At 40.2% G+C, this 21855-nt stretch overlaps 1 protein-coding gene across 1 annotated transcript in view; it reads left to right on the top strand.

Moving 5' to 3' along the window:
• slc36a1 (solute carrier family 36 member 1) overlaps positions 1–21472 on the top strand; it is a 52836-nt gene extending 31364 nt beyond the window's left edge. Inside the window, exon 12 of the mRNA XM_084352469.1 lies at positions 19005–21472. Within this exon, the coding sequence (XP_084208595.1) occupies positions 19005–19279 (275 nt within the window). The 3' untranslated portion in view covers positions 19280–21472. The remainder of the gene's footprint in view (positions 1–19004) is intronic.
• The last annotated feature ends 383 nt before the right edge of the window (positions 21473–21855 follow it).

The following is a 21855-nucleotide window of genomic DNA, read 5'->3' as shown; positions in this document are numbered from 1 at the left end:
AATACATGCAGTACAGCTATATTAATCATCAGCAGCTTAAAGATAATATATGTAACATTTCTGCATTGAGTGGTCTAAAAAACACCTAGACCAGTGGTTCTCAACCTTTTTTGAACAAACGCCCCCCTGACCATACCATGATCCTCTTATTCTCTCCCCCCCCCCCCCCCCCCCCCCCCTGTTTTTTTTTTACTTGGGTTGGGGGGGGACCAGAGGACTTCAATTGACATCGGGTTTTGTATGATGAGGAAAGCCATTAAAGTCCCTGTTTTTATTGGATTGGAGTTGTATTTACGCCCCCAACAACATGATGTGCTGCTGAGCAAATCTGACCATTTTATAGGAAATGAAAGCATGGATTTTAATTTGAACATTGCCTCCAAAATGTATGTTTTTGACACATATAGTAGGTCATGTTTGTATATAACTCAATGCCTGGAGAAACTGGTAAACAACATGGAAATGTTATTTTAGTTGTAATGGGACCCTGAGCTCTTGAGTTGCTAGGATCTTTCTGCAAAGAGCTGTGAGATAGAATTTAAGTCAAACTGGTGTTTCTACTGAGAGAAAGGCCACACAGCATTTGGGGATGATGAATGAATTGCATATTAAGTCTGAATAGAAGTGGTTAACATTTATATCACTTCACAATATCACAACATTTGAAAATAACCTCTGGTGTATTAAGCAACGTGGAACTTGGGAAGAAAAATACCACCACAGCAGGATTTGTTGAAAATTAGTTTTAGAAGGCTAATGTAGTCAGAGATGCTAACAACACGCACACTTCACGTGAACAACAGTGAATGAACCAATAAAAAACCAGAAATCGCTTGTGCGTTAATCAATGTGCTCTAGGCTTATTAAACATTTGCAAAGCAACGGTCATTGCCTGAGGACTGAGACGCTGACACGAACCAAGGAAAAAAAGACGAAAAAAAAGCCTATGTTATATAGGGGGACTATACAGGACTGTACATGCTTTATTTATTGATTTATTTATTGTTTACGGGCGTTACTATGGAGACCGTTTCTGCTCGGCTCGTCTGATTGTGGTCGTGGCAGACTCGGCTTCTTGGTCTCAGACAGCAGCTTTATTTTTATGAAACTATATCTGAACGTTAAGATACACTTTTTCCTCTCGACCGCTTCTACTCTCGCTTGCTCACCTCTCTCGACCACACACACACACACACACACACACACCGCTCTCGCTCTTAAAAGGACATACACCGATCTCATAACATGTAGCTCAGTAGAATTTATTGAAACACCCATAAAGTAGACTATTTAGGTCGGTTATATGCACTAAAAAAGTTAGGAAACCATGAAAGTTTAACATGTAGAGTTCAAATTAACTTTGTACAAGCCAAGTTGTGGCGCCCCCCATTCGTGCCTGAGCGCCCCCCTCTCAGCCCTCACGCTCCCAGCGCCCCCCACAATGTTTAGAACGCCCCTGTTGAGAAACCCTAACCTAGACCTTTGTTACAGATTTTTTTGAGGTGTGTGGTTACATTATCCTAAATGTTTCCTACAATGTTCGAACAATCTTCAACAACAACAATCTGTGATTTTACTCAACACAACTGTGCATTTCATTTAGTGCGTGTCGCTATCACTTTCAGGGAAAAACCAGATGATTAATCAGAGAGAAAGGAAGGAAGTTGGCGGATGTTACTTAACATAAACCTGAATTAATCTTTAAGACATAGCATCGTTCAAAATATTTCTGTTTGAGTCGCGTCATATAGATATCCATCGGCAATGGTAGTTGTTTAACATACAACAGCAACAACAACTCCCATAATCCCACACTACTATACTTCAGTTTTTGTTTTCGTTGTTCCGATTGAGAGAACCCTAACGGCAGGAATTACACGCTATGTTTATCACTAGTTGCGTTTCCATCCACCCTTTCTTATTCGCATTTTAAAAAATTGCGAATAAATACTTGGATGGAAACGCCAGAAATTCGAATAAAGGCAGTAAATTCGCATAAAAGTTTTTACGCTTGGAGGGGTTGGATTTGTCAGCGTATCGATTAAAGGAAAATGCAACTTTTTGTTATGGAAACAGGTTTTGCGAATAAATCATGACTAACCCTATTGCGTCACATGTCGCGTACACGCAACGGTGGACCGTGGACTTACTCACGCCGAAAGTTCCCCGACGACCCGGTAGGCTACTGCGCGCATGAAGCAGGCTTATACAGAGCTATGGCAATCCTTTTTTCTGTCGGCACAGATGGTCGGTGGCTCGGGAGCAGTGTGTGAAATACCCGTCAATATTCGGAGGGGGGGGGGTCCCATCTCCCGATTGTTGCGCAATGCCGATCTAAATTTTCTCAATATGCAGTAGGCCTATAACATTACAATAGGCCTATTTCATGGATGCAAGCCAAGACAATCAGTCTATAGCCTACATGACAACACACACACGCACACACTTAACAATTTTTGACAATCCGATATGCTATAGTATTCGTAAAGCAACACTGACATAGGAGGTTGCATTGGCTAAAGTTGTTTGGATGCACGTTGTTTTATAACAAGGAGAGGCAAAGTTGTGCATTACAATGCAGACACGACAATAATTAGCACCAATCTGGCGCACTTACAAGCGCAATCAACTGAATAAACGCCAGGTATAGCCTGTCGGAGACTGGCACCTTTTTGGATGTGAGCCCAGAGTGTGTGAGTGATACACTCTGGTTTAGCTTTCGCTTGCTAGCCATGTTTAGTGTGACTTCTCAACCTTACGTCTTTCTTCTGTTTGGCTCACATGGCTAATTTGCATATGTGCGCAGGACCGGCTGCTCCGCTTGTCAACAAATAGCCTGCAACATATCTGTGAATACATGTTTTGAATTCTGAATACTGGACATGGTGAGCTTTATCACATTTTAGTGACCCTTAGTGACAATAAAATATTTTATCTTTTATTTTTTTTTGACAAAATTTGAGACCGCCTTCAAATTTTGCTTTTGAGGCTTTCAGGGGGTCTCATGGGTTAATTTCGCACACTGCTCGGGAGAAGTGGTCCCACAAATGGCCCGATTATAGCACACAGATCTTCAAATGTGGCCCTTGACACCCCCGAAAATGTTTGAGCCAGAGTTTGTGGGTGAAGTGCTGCGACGCGGTCTCCCTCCAGCAAACTCCGACAGCACTTAAAAATCTTCTTTTCCTTCTCCTCTTCAGGAGAGTTTTGTAGGCTGTGAACACTGACGCTGTAGCTAATGTTCTCCCAAGAGCCGACAGGTTCACCACTAAATTGTCCATGATGTTGAGTGTCAGCTGAGTGTCAACTGTTGTCATGGATACATTCGCGCTCTCCTACGACGTAATCTCACGGCGCATTCCTCCTCTGCCAATAATCGCAAAACAATAACGAGTGGAAACGGGCATAAATTCGCATTTGCTTTTTGCGCATTTTCACAAAATCCGCTCTTAAATTCGATACATTTGGATGGAAACCCAGTTACTGTCATCTCACAGCCGGGGGTTCTTGGTTTGAACCTGGGGCTGGTTCCTTTATGTTGTTGTGTGTTGTCCCTGTGTTTGGGTTTCCTCCGGGCGCACCGTTTTCCTCTCAGTCCAAAGACAAGCAGGTCAGGTTAACTGACTCTAAACTGCCCGTAGATGTAAATGGAAAATTGTCCATCTCTACCTGTCGGCTCTGTGATTGATGAAGGATATCCTTTGACGATATCTAATAAGTCTGAGAAATCTCATTTGTTCCTGTCTGCATATCAAGGAATCCCATGCAGAGTCTTGATTGTTTTCCTTCTTATATAGGCCATCCCTCTGACTCATCGAATACTCTTTTGTTGTCCTCCTCTGTCCGTACTTTAAATTTATATCCCCTCTTGTGCATCTTTAAGCCACCCACAAGCCAAGAGTTGACACCTAACCAGGACTTCAGGGGAGAAAAGGCACTGCATGAAGAAAAAAACTGCATCAGTGAGGGCACGTTGCTTCAGTTAGTACGCCAGGCCGTGTCTTAATACACTTTAATACCACTTTAAGACAAAATTCAATTTCATTGGTCTAAATCACAAAGCAGAGATGTAATCCAGAAAAAACAGACACATTTAATTGGGTTTCACCATGGTCACTGGTGGCAAGTCGTCTCTGAACACAGGAATCAATACATTTGAAGTGCCAGGAAGAAATATAACAACTTCCCTTCATCGGAAAGTTTTCTCTCCAGGGAAAGAAAACTTCAGTGCCAATTTGATCTTTGCCTCCTTTATCCTCTTGATATCCTTTGGTATAAAGCTTCACAAACTGGCTGAGTTGGAAAATATGAGCATGCTGTGTGTAGCTTAGTATCCTGGCATGATAGGATTTTCCAAGTTTTGGGAGTTTGCACATTTGCAGCTGGAGGTTATACACAGAAGAGTCAGCAGATTGTCAAACAGGATGAGCGTCCAAATAACCCGAACTGAATATCTTTGTCCTTTGAAGTGAAGACAATCACCATTTGTATTGAGGAGTATCAAACTCCTCCCTGCAGACTGCATGTCCTCAGTTTCTTTCTTCCTTTTTTCTTTCTTTTTTTTTTTTTTACACAAAACAGAACAAAAAGATCCCAGAGCAGGACGCACAGGTCAACTCTCTGTGAAAGTGCTGTTCTTTATTAAAGTTTTTCTTGCACTTTCAGACCCCCTCAAAAACAAGGAGTAGCACCCAAGGCCTCTTAAATATAGACAGGTCAGTGTGATGTCGGGCCAGGAAAGGACAACAGTCTCTTCTCTGAATCTATTGCTTGTTTATCCTCAGCCTAGTTTGGTGGGGAGATAAAGACAAGTGTCCACTGGGAGCCTCTTTACCCACAGTGCTCAGGTCTTTTTGTGATTATGTTTATTGGAGTATCCCTGTGATTGTTGTTCAAAGAAAGAGGCTTTTGACTTTTATCCATTTTGGATTCTTCTTCAATTTCCTAAAGTGAAAAGAACATTGAAGGCCTTTTGTTAAAGCGTCCACTTTGTTGGCACATCCTTCAGTTGTTTTTGTTTGTGGCCCATCCAGAGATATCTAAGCTGACTTAAGCATGAAATGCCTCTATATAAAAAGTACTGTTCATAATATCAGAATTGTTTAAAAAAATTCAATATGGGTCATCTGAAAATATAGTTAATATTTATACTAAACAATAACTAATAATTGACCGATCCAAAAAAAGTATTTTTTGCTAAACAAAAGGCAGGCATTAGAACAAGTAGAACAGTCTGGTAAATTACCAGCAAAAGACAAAACTTTTGTCATATCTCTATATAACGATAAGGACTGGACCCGAATATTCAACTGTTCGGATATTCATACGTTGGTTAGGTATTTGGTTTTCAACTTTGGGATTTGGATATTTGTTGTCTTATTTGTTTGTTTGTTGTTGTTGTTTGGTAGTTTTCTTGCTAAATATAGACTATTGATAAAGGCAAACTGCAAAAAAGCTGTTATAGTGTCCTTTTTTTTTTTTTTTAGTGCTGCTCTCTCTCTCACATATATATGGAATATTTTTTCCCATTCATTGAATTAACTTGGGTGTGTTAAAGGATAACTACAGTTTTTTACAACCTGGACCTTATTTCTAGCAAAATATATGATCATTTACTCACCCAGATAACTTTGGTGTCATTTGAAGTCGTTCGGACGAAATTAGATCCAGTGTAGTGCCGATATATCCAATGCAAGTGACGGGGCATCGACACACAGCCTCTTTATAACGCATTATCTGCCACGAAACTAGTTCATTTCACCAATATTTTGTTACGATATGCTAGTGCTATTCCCCTCTGAGTCCGGGCTCGTCTGTTATCAACATCCGGGGTCAAACTAGCAGTAGCAGCTACAGGTAAACAAGCCGGCTGTCGCGGGTGCGTGCGCAGCTCAGAGACGACATCTTCCAGGTCAGAGGTAGTAGGTCAACCTACAGACCCCGGATGTTGACAACAGACGAGCCCGGACTCAGAGGGGAATAGCACGAGCGTATCGTAACAAAATATTGGTGAAATGAACTAGTTTCGTGGCAGATAATGCGTTATATAGAGGCTGTGTGTCGATGCCCCGTCACTTGCATTATATGGATATATCGGCGCTACACTGGATCTAATTTCGTCCGAACGACGCCAAATGACACCAAAGTTATCTGGGTGAGTAAATGATCATATATTTTGCTAGAAATAAGGTCCAGGTTGTAAAAAACGGTACTTATCCTTTAATGGCCATTAAAGTAGGTATATTTGGGGATTATTTTTATTTTTTTATAAGTCTGTTGATACTACCAAGTTCCAGAGCCCCCAAAAATGGTGTTCAGGACAGCTCTAATAACATTATCCAAAATCTAAGATGATATAATGTCTCATATCACAATAACACAAGTTATCTCAACATCAAGTGACCAGCTTTGCAATGAATTTGCTGCGGGTATATTCAAGATGAGTCATAATGTTGAAATATCAAAATTATGGGCAGACCAAATGGGTAAATTACTATAAAATAGGGTTGTCATGATTCTCCAGATGCACAATTCAATTTGACTTTCAATTTTATGTTCATGATTCTATCTGATTCGTGATCTAAAAAATGTTTCCAGCACTGACGGTCATTCCATTGCTCAACTATCACATCTAGCCTCGTAAATCAAAGTTTGTCTACTAACATGCTGAAAACATTCATGCATCCCAGACGATAAACCATTTCAACTTGGGTGATTTTTCCTCTCGTTTGTTCAATCAAACAATTTAAAATTTAGGAAGGCAGTGATGAACACTACAGCCTCAAGTGGCATCTAGAAGGGCTTTAAACTTTGAGTTTTGTTATCAATCGAATGTCTCCAGTACATCTTCTTTGTTTGTTTTTTGACATCCTGCAGGTATCACACAATGAAATGTTACATTTCCAACAAATGGCATGGCAGGCTAGAAAGGTCCCTTGATGGCATTTTGTTGTCGTACAATACACCAAAGAAAGAATGGCAGCTCATCATGGTGCGCTGCCATAATATATTTATTTGTGTATCAAAATATGTCTTTGTCCTTTTTTTAACCTTTGTATCACTGTATGTGATGCTGCCTTTGACACATTTGATTGTTTGTGCCCTTTCCTCTGTCATTTTAATTTGTCTGTCAGGCAAGGCAGAAAAAGTAAACTTCTTCTTGATGTGTGTGATTTTATTTATTTATTCTTGTTCAAACCTTGTGGAATGAGGGACATGTTTGTTTTTCAGCACCACTGTACAACAAATTTCAGGTTGAATGGACATGTATAGGTTAGCTTTTGAGTGACATGAGAACATTATCATCCCCTTATCTTGCTCAGATTATCAGTTTGTAAAATTTAAAGCAGAAATTTCAATTTCCCCCCATCTCTAAACTGCCCACTCATCAATCTGACCGGTCTGTCTACATAATCTGATATGAACTTTTCCATTTTATCCAGGAAACATGATTGCTCGCCCTGTGGCCCGCTTCCTATTTTGTTCAAAGATGTACATTAGTTATTTAAAAATGACAGTATCAGAAGAGATTGATATGGATTTATTCATGAAACTAGACCCATAACAAGCAGCGGGCCTCCTTATTTATCATATGTCCCTCACAGCCATACAATTTAGAGCAATCATTTTCCATAATTGATGTCTTTGCTACAGAAAGTAAACATTGTTGTAATTTCACCCTGAAGGTCATGATGTGCCTTTCCTCACAATCATGTATGTTCACACATTACACTGCACTCTCTCTGTTGGTCCTTATAACCGGGCTCACACATGAAATCCAGACAGATGCTGAAGTCCAAATTTCTCTTATTTAAGATAAGCACTGAGAGGTGTGTTTTTCTACGCCTGGGTACTTCGGTCTTCATAGACTGTTAAAGTACTGTAATAAAGAAGCGTGCCCTTGTTTTTACTTGACATTTAATGCTAGCTTTGTGTTCCTCGTGGTGTTTGTACATTTATGTTCCTATTTAGCATTTTTATAGGGTCTTGTAATGAGTGCAACAGCAAAATAACATATGTGCTAACATAGAGCGTGCTCTGCCTGGTTTGGTTTAACTTTAGATCATTTTGTGTTTTATTGATCATGCGCTTGTTGCGCAGCTGTTTCCATGCACTTGAAGATAAAATCACTGTAACTCCTCAGAAAAGCACTCCGCTGCTCAACTGAGGGATTTTTTTTTTTTTTTACGAGCCAACCAGTTATGCTGAAGTTGGCAAGAACGCCTGTGGGTACCTCTGACTATTTAAGTTGTTCCGTTAACCTTTCCATGTTGTTTAACTAACTCCTTTGCTTTGGCCTGGTAAAAACATGCAAAAAAATCTGAAAGGGCACAGAGTAAACTTTCATTCACAGAGGGGCCTGTAACAATTCAGCAGACTGGAAACAATAAATTACTGCAAAAACACAAAGAGAAAAAGGCTTGATTGTAAAAATGTACCACTACTGGAAAATCTGAGCATAAAAAAAGGTTTTAACAAAGTTGAAACTGTATTCTTGGCAAATGTTTATGTTGTTGGCAAGGTCACACAGCTGTCAGAGTTGTCAGATCCCTGTACTGATCACGCTACACAGCTTTCTCTCTCGTAATCAGGAATATTGTCGGGGTTTGCACACTACATGACTAATCAGCCACAGGGGGTCACACATTAAAAGATCTTTCACCAGGAGGAATACTCCAAGTCTCCAAGCTAATAGTTGTCATGAAAACACATGCGAGGAGTGACATGGGAAATAATGCAAGACCACGCACAAGACAGCATTTTATTACTTCCAAAATGGATGTCTGCAAGAAATACAAAGTCCAAGGTTGTGCCCTGATTTGCAGTGAAAAAAACAGAGAGAGAAAGTTAAGAATATGGGTGATAGAATCAGTTGGGATTTTATGGGAAGCAGGACTCCTTACCTCCCCCAGCCTACGTGTGCTGGCATTGACGATAGCTCGTTATTTGGCTACCTGTCCCGTCCTTGCCATAACCAGATATTTAGCTTGCTTGATATCTTCCAGGTGTCTGTTTTCAGATGTTTTGTCTGTTACTGTAGGTGAGCAGAATCTGGTCTACAAATTTTGGCAAAACATGTTTTTTAATACCTGGTATTAAGTAAGTCCATAATGCAGACACATCTGTTGTAAATGGCTATGATCGTAAGGTGTAGGTGTAAAGAAAGTGAAATTAATTTTTGAAAAGGGTTTGTGATGTGATTTTGGTCAGATCAGACAATTCAGGAAAGTGTCTAAGATTCAGAAAAGAATGACTTATGGCCAGATACCTTTTACCAAGTCAAGTAGAGTTTCAGCCATTAAGTAAAAGTCTGAACTCTTGAAGTGGAGAGGCTCACAAGTACTACTGCTGAAGATTTTTAAAGGGTTGAGGATACTTTCCTTTGCGCCTCATCTAACGGCAAACTAAAGGTGTAGCTGTTCTACTGTAAGGGGAATGAGAATACCAAGATACCAGTGCAGTGTATCAATCAATGGCACAAGAGCAATAGTGCTTCTAACACCACTAATGCATCAGACAAAAGCCTCCAGCTGGATGCCAGTGGATATCTTTGGATGTGAAGCTGCAGCAGGAGATGATTTGCTTTAGCAATCAACACAGCTCGAATATAGCTCCATTATGGTTGTAAAGCAATCCGTAAACAGCAACTGTAGTGATATCTGTATGAACAGGAAGGTAGCAGTGAAACTAAACTCTAAACCACAGAGATTCAGTTAGTAACTGCGTCTACTTTCACTGCTATTACATGAAGGTCTCACTTTTTTAACCAATCACAAACAAATATCAAAACCACTTGATGCATCAATGTAATATCTGTTCTGTGTTTTCTCTCCCTTTTTTGTAACTCAGGGTTGTTACTGCCTAAAAAAATTAATTATTCCTGGTTAAATAAAGGTTAAATGGAAATTAAATAAATAAACATCAAAGTCCAAATTGATTACAGCCCCTCCAGCAGACTGATTAAATGAATCCTCACACACACACACTCGTATGGAAGAGTTGTAATGACAGCTTCTCTTACCTTGTGGTTTTGTAATTTCAAACAACCACGAGCCACGATAAATTGAATTGCTGTGATGAGTGCACATCCCGTTCTCCACTTGGCCAAAGGTTTTGACTGCTCTTACAATGTATCCCGAGGGCTGAAATAATCTATGTAATTTCCTGAGAAATTTTAGCCATTTATAGAGGATCAGGTAGGAATAGTTTACCAAGGACAGCCACCACCTCCAACAAAAGCTTGTAATTGCAGAGGAAGGAAATATTTGTACCTTTCAAGAAGCCCCCGCTGGATGTTCCCTCTCCTGAGGCCAACATAAAATGTTTCTTAGTCAAGTGAAAATTATTTTTATTTTGTGCTGGAGCAATGATGACTCATATTGGCTTGAGGTATACACAAGGGACTGTTCTGAGAATTAAGGTACATTCCACAGAACACTTCACTTTCCTCTCACAGCAAAGTACAAAGAAAGTTTCTCAAACCCCAGAACATCATTATAATCATTGGTTGTTAAGGGTAGAGCTGCAATGATTAATCGATTCATTACCGTTGTCAACTGTTGAATTAATCGCCAATTATTTTGATAATCAATCAATCAGTTTGAGTTAAGAAAAAAGGTCAAATTCTCTGATCACAGCCTCTGAAATGTGAACATTTTCTGGTTTCTTTCCTCCTCGGTGACAGTGCATTGAATGTCTTTGGTTTGTGGACAAAACAAGACATTTTATAAACCAAGCAACTAATCGATCAGTCAAGAAACTAATCAACAGATTAATCAAGAATGAAAATAATCGTTAGTTGCAGCCCTAACCTTGAGCAAAGCTCTGACATCAGAATGCTAACATGCTCACAGTGAAAATGTTGATATGAAGAAGGTCAGCATGATCTAAATCTTACGTTTGCATGTAAACATTTGCATTAAACACAGCTGAGGCCAATGGGAATTTTGTCAGTTTTGCAGTCAGTGCCTCAACAAAGTCATTACAACTTATCTGGTGTGGAACATGAATGTCTGTAGCAAGTTTTATAGCAATCCATCAAATTGTTGTCGAGACATGTCAAAGAATAATCAGGGGATCACAAAGTCACCAGGATCCATCCGTTTCATCTGAATTTCATAGCAATCCATCCATGATATTTTTTATTCTGGACCCAATTGGTGGATCATTTGCCCGACATTGCCATCACTTTCATCAACCAGCTAAGGATTTGCTTTTACAAAATTCTTCATAGATGAGAAGTTCGGAGAATCCAACACTCAGTTAAGATGACTTTAAGACATAGTTTATCCACACATTCATTTGTGTCGACACCAATTATCCTGACACTCCTCAAACATAACTTTTTTAGAAAAATTCCTCCAAAATCGAGCTAATTGATGGCTCAAATACTCAACTACTTGTTACAGCACTAGACTAAGCAGAGTTTGCTGTGTAAAACACCCTGACGTCATCATTTTGGATGGATGTTCTCTGTAGTTTCGCGGACCATTCTGTTGACCTTAAACCGACTCTGAAACAGCTACAGCTTCATCATTCCTGTCGTGGCAGAAAATGGCTCAGTGTATCTGAAACATCAGTCCTTAATATAGCAACTCTAAAGATTGTATTTGGCAAAGAGTTTTTCCACCTCGATCGGTTCATCGAGGTGAGGAGTAAAGTTGATTGCTGACTCAACAGGGTGATGAAGTTGTGGGCAAAAGGGAGGTGAGCCAGAGGTTATGTTGATATAGAAACGGAGGAGAGGAGAGAGGGCAATTATTCAGACAAAAAGGCAGAGGAGGTGTGTTTGATGCCAAGTTAATGATCGTTAGGGATCATGGCTGTTTGGCTAAATGATATACTCTGCTGGCAGCGCAGCTCCTACAGAGAAACTGCAAATCAGCACATTTAGTTTATAAGTTTATAACTTTGACTTCCAGCTTCTTGGTTAATGGATTTGTCATTGATGGGATGGATTGACAAACTGTCCTGTGGTGGTATGATCATTAGGAAAGATGGTGTCCACGACTAAAATGGACAACATGTTCAAGGAGTTCTGTCCCACCGTCTAATTACTGTCATGGTTTGCCACACAGGAGCACATTATTATCTAAAATTGTCTCAGGCAAACAAATTCCTCTCTCTACGAAAGGGAAGAAAGAAGTCTCACAATCATCAAGTCAGAGGGCAATGATATAGATTGACATTGCTTCTCCACCGGCTGTGTCGGGAAGCATAAAGCTTTGAACCAGTTACACTTATTGTACATTTTGAGGTCCATCTTGGCTATGAAAAGGCTGTATTCAGACTACTCCTTCACTTCCACAACTAACACAAATGCTCCAACAAAAAAGAAAAAGGGTCATCCAGCAAAAAAGTTCAACTTGGTGCAACCTTTGCAGTAATACACTGTGATTGCCGAGCATATACACTCAAGCTCACATTTCTGGTTGATTACTGTGTGATATGAGTGGCATAACTGTAGCTTTAACTATTATAAACCACTGTGCAGTGTTTTGGCGTCTCACAGACTTCACTCACACCAGATTTCCTGTATCATAATGTCCTTTCAGATACATTTTCAAAATGTTAAGGGTTCCCTTCAGTGTTTTATAGCTTGCTGAAATAAAGACTGCCTCCACTGATCATTAAAATAGTTCTTTCTCATTGATTAAGGTATTGACTGGCGCTCATGATTGATCATTTGCTGTCATTAATGTAAAGATTTCTTTTATTTTACTCACACTTTTATGACTTTGCACGATTTGAGCTTTAAAAAACTCAATCCAGCTGCTGCTGCTGCTGCCGCTGCCGCTGCTGCCGCTGCCGCTGCTGCTGCCGCTGCTGCTGCTGCTGCTGCTGCTGCTGCTGCTGGCTCCATGCTGAGCAGATCCACCACTGGCTAATTAACATTAACATATGCAGACCTTGACTGTTCACTTGCTGTTGGTCCCAGCGAAAACAGCCTGAGAGTGTGTTGGGGAGACTGAGCTCCATCCCTGCTTTAATGAGCAGAACATCATCTAGCTCCGGCTGTGCCGGATGAAAGTTTGCTCCTGTGCGCACAAGATGGAGGCGTCTGCGTCCTGTGGTTCCATCCTGCTGACAGTGAGCTGATGGAATGAAGACAGTAGGACAGTGTCTAGTACATCTAGGTTGACTGTGGAGAAAAGGAAACCACAACCCTGCCTACTAATCTTTGATCCACCCTCAGAGCATCACCTGCTGCTGGCTCTAGCTCTATGGCTCTGGAGATAATTGACTCCACCTGGCTGAGGAGCTATCTCTCCCAGTGGATTTAAAAGTTGTGTGCTCAGTTCACAAACTGCCTGCTGACAGACCCCCGCCTTCCTCCTTCCCTCTGAGTCTGTACTCGTTTTCTTCTTCCTGCTGCTTATTTGAACTGCTCTGGCCTGCCCAGTGTGACTGCCAATGCTGGGGGGTGTAAAGATAAAAGTTGAGAGTTTTAAGTTACTCAATAGTTTGTTGCTCTGAAATTTTTTGTAGATTCTGTGACTATTGTTCTTATTTTCCCAGCAAACCCTGAATTTTGATGAGACCTCCACCTTTCTTGACTCAGTGATTTGTAAAACAACGAGGTGGATGTTGATTCCTGTACTGACAACCACACACAGATTTGTGTCATTATCATGGGATAATTGAAGCTTGCTTCATTCATTGTAGCCTGCAGAAACTCAAGTGCACAAATTACTGTTTCATCTAAACATGTGCATTCATGGCCACTGGGCTTAAACCATTTTGGTGTTAGTTATGTGTGTAGTTTTCCTGTCTGACAATATTCATTTCATTTCTTTTTTCAGTTTCATTTGAATTTCTCCCCTTTAATCTACTTTTTGTATTATTGTCTGGTTCAAGCACAACACAAATTATATACTGACTGCAGACAATCATACGTTCTTCAAGTGAGTTTCATTTCACAGCTTCCTCGTCTTCACCAAGACTTTAAGGGAACAGTTCACTCAAACTAAAAATGTAGTCATTATCTCCTCCCCCCATGCTGATGGAAAGTCAGGTGATGTTTCATAGTCCACAAAACATTTCTGGAGTTTCACAGCAAAACAGGGTTGCAGCATTCTCCTAAACAACTGTAGTAGCTGGGGACTTAGGGGAACATAAAATGGCTCCATACAGCTCATCTAGTGTAATGCGAGTCTCCTGAGCCAGTTGTTTTTATAAGTTTAAGTTTAGGGCAAGTAGTAAACTAGTAAGTTTAGGAGAATGCTGAATCGCTGTTTTGTTGTGAAGCTCCAGAAATGTTTTGTGGACTACGAAACTTCACCCGACTTTCCATCAGCAGATGGGTGAGGAGATAATGACTGAATTTTAATTTACAGTCGCATGGAAAAGTTTGGGCACTCCTGACAATTTCCATTATTTTCATTTATAAATCATTGGGTGTTTGGATCAGCAATTTAATTTTGATCCATCAAATAACAGTGGATGGACACAGTAATATGAGGTTTATTGGATTAATAGAAAATGTGCAATATGCATCAAAACAAAATTAGACAGGTGCATAAATTTGGGCACCCCAACAGAAAAATCACATCAATATTTAGTAGAGCCTCCTTTTGCAAAAGTAACAGCCTCTAGACGCTTCCTATAGCCTCTAATGAGTGTCTGGATTCTGGAAGAAGGTATTTTGGACCATCCCTCCTTACAAAACATCTCCAGTTCAGTTAGGTTTGATGGTCGCCTAGCAGCCGACAGCCTGCTTCAAATCATCCCACAGATTTTCAATGATATTCAGGTCTGGGGACTGGGATGGCCATTCCAGAACATTGTACTTGTTCCTCTGCATGAATGCCTGAGTAGATTTTGAGCAGTGTTTTGGGTCGTTGTCTTGTTGAAACATCCAACCCCGGCGTGACTTCAACTTTGTGACTGATTCTTGAACATTATTCTCAAGAATCTGCTGATATTGAGTGGAATCCATGCGACCCTCAACTTTAACAAGATTCCCAGTACCGGCACTGGCCACACAGCCCCACAGCATGATGGAACCTCCACCAAATTTCACTGTGGGTAGCAAGTGTTTTTCTTGGAATGCTGAGTTCTTTCGTGGCCATGCATAACGCCCCTTGTTATGACCAAATAACTCAATCTTTTTGTTTCATCAGGCCACAGCACCTTATTCCAAAATGAAGCTGGCTTGTCCAAATGTGCTTATGCATACCTCAAGCGACTCTGTTTGTGGCATGTGTGCAGCTTCTTCTTGTGCAAAGTGCGCTGAATTGTTGAACGATGCACAGTGACACCATCTGCAGCAAGATGATGTTGTAGGTCTCTGGAGGTGGTCTGTGGGTTGTCTTTGCCTTTGCCTCTCCGATATTTTTCTTGGCCTGCCACTTCTGGCCTTCACAAGAACTGTGCCTGTGGTCTTCCATTTCCTCACTATGTTCCTCACAGTGGAAACTGACAGCTGAAATCTCTGAGATAGCTTGTTGTAGCCTTCCCCTAAACCATGATGTTGAACAATCTTTGTTTTCAGGTCATTTGAGAGTTGTTTTGAGGCCCCCATGTTGCCACTCTTCAGAGGAGAGTCAAAGAGAAGAGCAACTTGCAATTGGCCACCTTAAATACCTTTTCTCATGATTGGAAGCACCTGTCTATGAAGTTCAAGGCTTAATGAGCTCACCAAAACAATTTTGTGTTCCAATTAATCAGTGCTAAGTAGTTACAGGTACTCAAATCAACAAAATGACAAGGGTGGCCAAATTTTTGCACAGCCTATTTTTCACGTCTGATTTAATTTCATACAACTTAATATTGCTACACTAAAAATCTTTGTCTGGAAAATACCCCAGTACTCAGCTTTTATTAGAAGATGAATGGCATGCCACTGTGATCATTTTCTGTGAAGACAGAGTAAATTATTATGCAGCCTCAGAGGGGTGCCTAAACTTTTTCATACCACTGTATGTGTGAACTATTCCTTTAAACTCATTATCTTTGCCTTTATCAAACACTTTTTTTCCTTTTAAACCACCATCACCAAATGTCCTCCTTCTTCAAAGACCTTTTTTTTTCCACACAGTGGTGTACATTACAGTCCTGACCATTCTTTATTCAGTAGCTGCAACAATTAGTTGACTATTTTTGATAATAAATGAATAGTCAGTTCACCTTTATTTGTCCAATTTGTTCTTAGCTATATGTCCATTCCTGTATAAGTACATTGAGAGAATGAAAAACTGCAGTCACATTCCTTGTGTGCGTACACGTACTTGGCCGAGAAAGCTGATTCTTATTCTGATTTGACACTGAAGGGGTGTCTAACTGTTGGAGTGCTCTCCAGCACGCCAAAGCCCCAGAAGGCTGATGGGAAGAAAGTGGAGTATTTTCTCTTTGTTTCTGTAAGATTGGAGGTTGTACGACCAAATTAGTGTGCTCGGAGCGTTCCCCTCTACCCTTTGAAGCTGCCTGATGATCCACGTTCCTCCTCCCTCTCAGGGGACACCAGACAGCCTTTTAGCTGCAGCCTTGCGGTTTATTTGCTATGAAAGCTCAGCGCATTCTTAAGGTATTCCCTACCCCTCCCCATCTCACCCCCTTCGCCGCCCTCCTCCACGGCCGTGCCTGCCTTGTTTGATGGCTCGGAAACCTTCAAATGTAGTTTGAAGAGCACCCTTCAACGGCAAGAGCCTTTTCCCAGAAGTGACAGGTTTACTCCCCGTGAGCGTGTGGCGGCGAGGTGCTTTCGCCGTACTTGTCACATGAAAGCTCGACCTTGCCATCACCCCATAGGTTAATTTGACAGACTTTGTGAACACGCAGCAGCGCGCGATTGATTAAGGTTCAAAGAGTCTTTTATCAGCCGCTGGTAATGGGTGTCTCACGCACTGAGAGAACACCCGACTTGTCCTCTCCGCTCACTGCGGAGAAGATGCTAACGGACAGAGCAAGAGATGAAGTGTGTGTGTTTGTGTGTGTGTGTGTGTGTGTGTGTGTAGCAAAGCAAGCAGGACTCTTTTCTGGTGCGTCCATGCGTGTAACGATTGCCCGTGTGCCCGTCTCAAGGTGTAAGCCTCGCCATGGAGTGTGTCAGCAGGGACAGAATCACACACCATAGCTGTCACAATGCAGCGTGGCGTCAAGAGCTTGTTTTGTCCGAGCGCGGCTGCCTGTCACTGTTTATGCCCATCTCCATGGCAATGGGTGAAGGTGACTCAGGTTCCAGGTGACCGTAGCAGCATGGCGAGCGCTCCCGCCGACATGTGAAAAACAAAAACCCACAATCACAGTTTTATTTTCCCAAAGCAAGCGTTTCTGTTCTCTCCTTCTCAATTCTCTCCCGTTTTTACATCCCATTGTCACCTTTCTGACCTCATCCATCTTTTTTTACTCCTCTTCCCTCATCCTCCACTACTTTCCCCGGTACCATTCACCCCATCACTCATCCATCCCTCTTCTCTGCCTTGTTTTCTACTGTAGGTCTAATTTTCTGACCAGATCTGTGCAGATGAAATTGAAGAAACGGGTCTTTTTCTCCCCCTCTTCAATCATTTCCTCTTCTAGCTTTATAATGCTATAATGCATGATCATTCTTGTGTAACAGTGGTATGGAAGGGCAAAAGAGACGGTATTATTAAAATCTTTCGATCAACAAAATCAAAAGACAACCTCAAGTGAAGAGGCCGAAGGCAGCACTACTAACACAGGAAAGTGTCAGGAGCGAGGGTCACCAGCGGATATTGAAATGGGAAAATGTACCATGGTTTGTTAGGACGCTGTAAAACATAAATAAAGCAGAGGATGATACTTTGCTCATCTTTTTTGACAAATCAGTTGAAATCAGTACAAAGACAAAATCACAAATAGGTGATTTTGTCAACTGAAGTTGTGTAGTGCTCCATAAACACCTGTTTGGAACATTCCACAGGTAAACGGGTTCATTGGTAACAGTTGATAGTAATATGATTGGGTAATAAAGGGGCATCCTCAAGGACAGGGTGGGGTTCACCACTTGTGAACACATGATTGTATAAAGGAGATTACTAGTGGTTCTTTTTTCAGCACCCAGTATTTCTCTAATAAAATAAAACTGAACAAGGAGGTAGAGCAGATCTGCCACTAATCCGTGGTCTGTGGTTTGATCCCTGGATCCCCCAGCTACATATCAAAGTATCCTCAGGCAAAATGCTGAATTCCAAATTGCTTCTGATGGCTGTTTCATCGCCATGTCATTGGATGTGTGAATGAGCATATCCTGGGGCGCTTCGGTTTGGACTATGTGTAGTAAATAATAAATGCAAGTCTGTTTTGCACAACGTCCCAACTTTTTTAAAATCAGGGTTGTACTATCATGTGTTGGAAGTTAAACAGAGTGCAACCATGTGCAATCAAAATGTTTAAGTAGGACTCCGTTAGCTGTCATATATGTTGCTGTTGGATGGCGATATAGCATTTCTTGGGAACTGAGCCGACCCAAAGCATCGGTATTTGACGACCTGGGAATGAGAGTCAACAATCAACTATCTATCTCCAGAATTGCCCTCCCTTCGCTTAATCATTAAAATACATGAAACATTTTGGACATTTTTCCATTAGAAAACTGTTTTAACCACTGAGATGATCTATGTAAGATGCAAAATCAGAGTATTCTTCATCAGGAGTTAAAGGACAGATAAAGTGAACACCAAGTTACTTGAATGATAAACTATATAAAGTTTCCATCTGTCATCAATTTGTCACAAGATACTTTTTGATGTATTTGTGACCATCTGTGACTGTTGATTAACACATATTTAATCAGTTAAACTCTTAACAGTGATTAATTAACATCCCTGATTTTAAATAATTGTGAAGCCCTGTATTAGGCCCAATACATCCTGAGCCTCCTAAAGGCGAGGGTCAGATGAAAAATGTAAAAGCTGAGATAATAAAAAAAGAACCAGCAATGAACATTATAAAGTCATTCAGTGAGTCTGTAAACCAAACTGAATTTTTAACTTTCCTTCCATCACTAAGCTCCCCCTGTCTCTGTCTTTGTCCTCTTCCAGGTGCTCTTGCCGTCCTGATCCCGGAGCTGGACCTCGTCATCTCATTGGTCGGCTCGCTCAGCAGCAGCTTCCTGGCGCTGATCTTTCCCCCTCTCCTCCAGATTGTAACGTTTCACTCAGAGGGCCTGTCGCCGCTGGCGACAATCAAGAACATCGTTATCAGCCTGATTGGGTTGGTGGGGTTCCTGACAGGAACCTACATCGCCATCGAGCAGATTGTCGCCCGTAACGCACTCAAACACGAAGAGACGTTCTCCACATACATGGTCCAGTGAAGCAGCAAAATGACTGTTGGCAGGTGGACGTAACACGCCCAGGCCATTTTAGAAACCATTTGTGGGCACATTTTAATTTTCTTCTTCTTTGATTTGCTGCTGTTGGATACGGCGGACATTTTAGGATTTATCCGCCAAGTGTTTAAGCATTTTGAAGCTGTAAGGATTCGTGGTGCTTGGTGTTGTGTGTCATTATGTCTCCACTACAGTGTCCTGTTGTATCTGACATACATGATTACTAGCAGTTACATTTCATCCAAGTCCAGCCATATAGTGCAATCTAATGACAACAGAATTATAAAAGCTAGATCATTCCTTCAGCGATGAGATAGATTCAACAGATTTTAGCAGGTTTTTAGAGGTAATTTATCATTTTGACAGTCTGAATATATTGATGTTTAATATTTCAGTCAAAAAATCAAACTACCTCACAAACTGGTATCGATTTGGTCTTTCAAACTTTTTACATTTAGAGCTTTTAGAGATTAACCACGCATCACTTCATGCAGAAAAAAAGGAAAAAAAAATCTACATCTTTTGTTGCACTTTGTTTTATGCCTTATTCAGTGAAGCGGCACTACTCTGACATAGACAACATCACACACTCTTTAAATCAAGTAACTGTAATTTTAAAATGACTGATTTATATATATATATATATATATATATATATATATATATATATACACAACAACATCTAGAACAAAAAAAGGGTTGAGTATCCAAATGGTTAGTTTCAGATTAACAGGAACTATGGGTTCTTTAGGAATTGTGCTTTTCAATCTCACTTATCGACCTGCCGCCCGCCTGTCTATAATTACGAGACCTTCTTCTTCTATTAATAATTACAATAATACAGATCTTTTTTATTATTTGAGTCTTGTTATTTTAGTTTTGGGAACAAATGTTTTGTTGTGTTATTCAGGTTATTTAAAAAGTGAATGGGATTGGCTTTTCTTTCCTTGTGTCCTGCTGTAATCTTACACACAACTCATAATATCAGGTGCTACATCAGCATCCATTTATATAATTTTAAGTTCTTTTTTGTGAGTTGCATAAAGGGACTATCGTTTCAGGATTTCATAAGAATGGTGATTGACGAGCACAACGAGAATCAATCTGATACTCAACCCTCTAAACAAAATATATCAAACTTTAGCAGCTTAGTTCTGTTTGTGTAGGAGCTCTTTTGTTTAACATCTTTCTCTTGTCTTTAAAACTTTTATTTTTTGATCTGATTCTTTTTTTAAATGTGTTTTTATGTTTTAATGTATGTACTAAATTAAATTGAATAGTTTTTTGTTTTTTTTATTCAACAGCATGCATTTTTAAGACTTACAACTAACCTTGAATATGTTGTTTTGGTTTAATCACAGAGAGGCTCTGCATGTATTATAATGTAATATCTAATGTAATATAAGACACAAGTTTTATTTACAAGCTGTAGGTATTCTATCCATCCGATAAACCCCATCCACGTGCTTTAGTAAGCAGACATATACCAACAATTGTACTGTAAGTTCACTCTAAAGCTTCTGTACTGTTGTATGTCTTCAGTGTTGATGTGGCAGTAGAAGGAAGATTTTTAATCTTTCAAAAGAAATACAGGTATTTATCAGTGTACATTGATACAAAGTTATGAGCCTTACGTGTAAAGGATTTGTAACCGCTGTTGGTTTGAAGTTGCTTTTGTGTATATACCCATTTGTTGCACATGTACATGTCAGGCAGAAATGTTTTAATCTAGTTTTACATGACAGAACACCCATTATTCTCCGTCTCCTGTGGATGGAAGTTATGTGCTAAAACAGTTTGAATGAGATTTTCTCTGAATTTATCACTGGACACTTTAAAAGGAGAACAACAACAATGATGATGTTGATGATGATGATGATGATGATGATGTGCAGCTACCCAAAGAAGACTAATTTCTCTTATTCGGCTGCATCTAATAATAATTTTAACGTGTCACTTTATCAGTTCTTCATTATTGTAATTAACAGTTGTTTAGTTCACCAGAACAAGCCCGACACATCATCTCCCAGTTAAGCTGTTGTTATATCAACAGTTTAAAAAGCTCTAAATCCTCAGATTGGACAGGTTAAAACCAACAAATGTTTTTATTTGATAAATCACTTAAACCAAGTCTTTCATTTCTTTATTCCTTGCTCAGAATAAATAACATTTACAGTATTCACATGTGCTCTACTGTCTTTTTAAGGTGGCTGCCAAAACTATTTCTTCTGCATCCTATTCCAGACCACTGAATAGGTTGATTACCAGTGACTCCCAGAACAACACGACCATTGTTCTAGATCTTCATTGTACGCTTACAGTTGGTTAGGTTCAGGAAAACATTACAGTTTGGGTTAAAATAACTACATTACTTAATTCAGATAGGAGCGTACCATTGTACACATCGATTTTGGTTTGTAATAAGCAGTTTTCATCGTTGACTTATACGGTTGTTTTTCTGATGGAAAAAGGGCTGGTACATCAGAACTGATGTAATTCCTCCCTCAGCTCTTCCCCGTCTTCAGTTTGGTTTGGCAGTTGTTCCAGCTGTTAATATAAAT

The sequence above is a fragment of the Pagrus pagrus genome (assembly GCF_965226575.1).
Source record: "Pagrus pagrus genome assembly, chromosome: 5".
Classification (NCBI taxonomy): domain Eukaryota; kingdom Metazoa; phylum Chordata; class Actinopteri; order Spariformes; family Sparidae; genus Pagrus; species Pagrus pagrus.
This window is presented reverse-complemented; position numbering and strand designations above follow the sequence as displayed.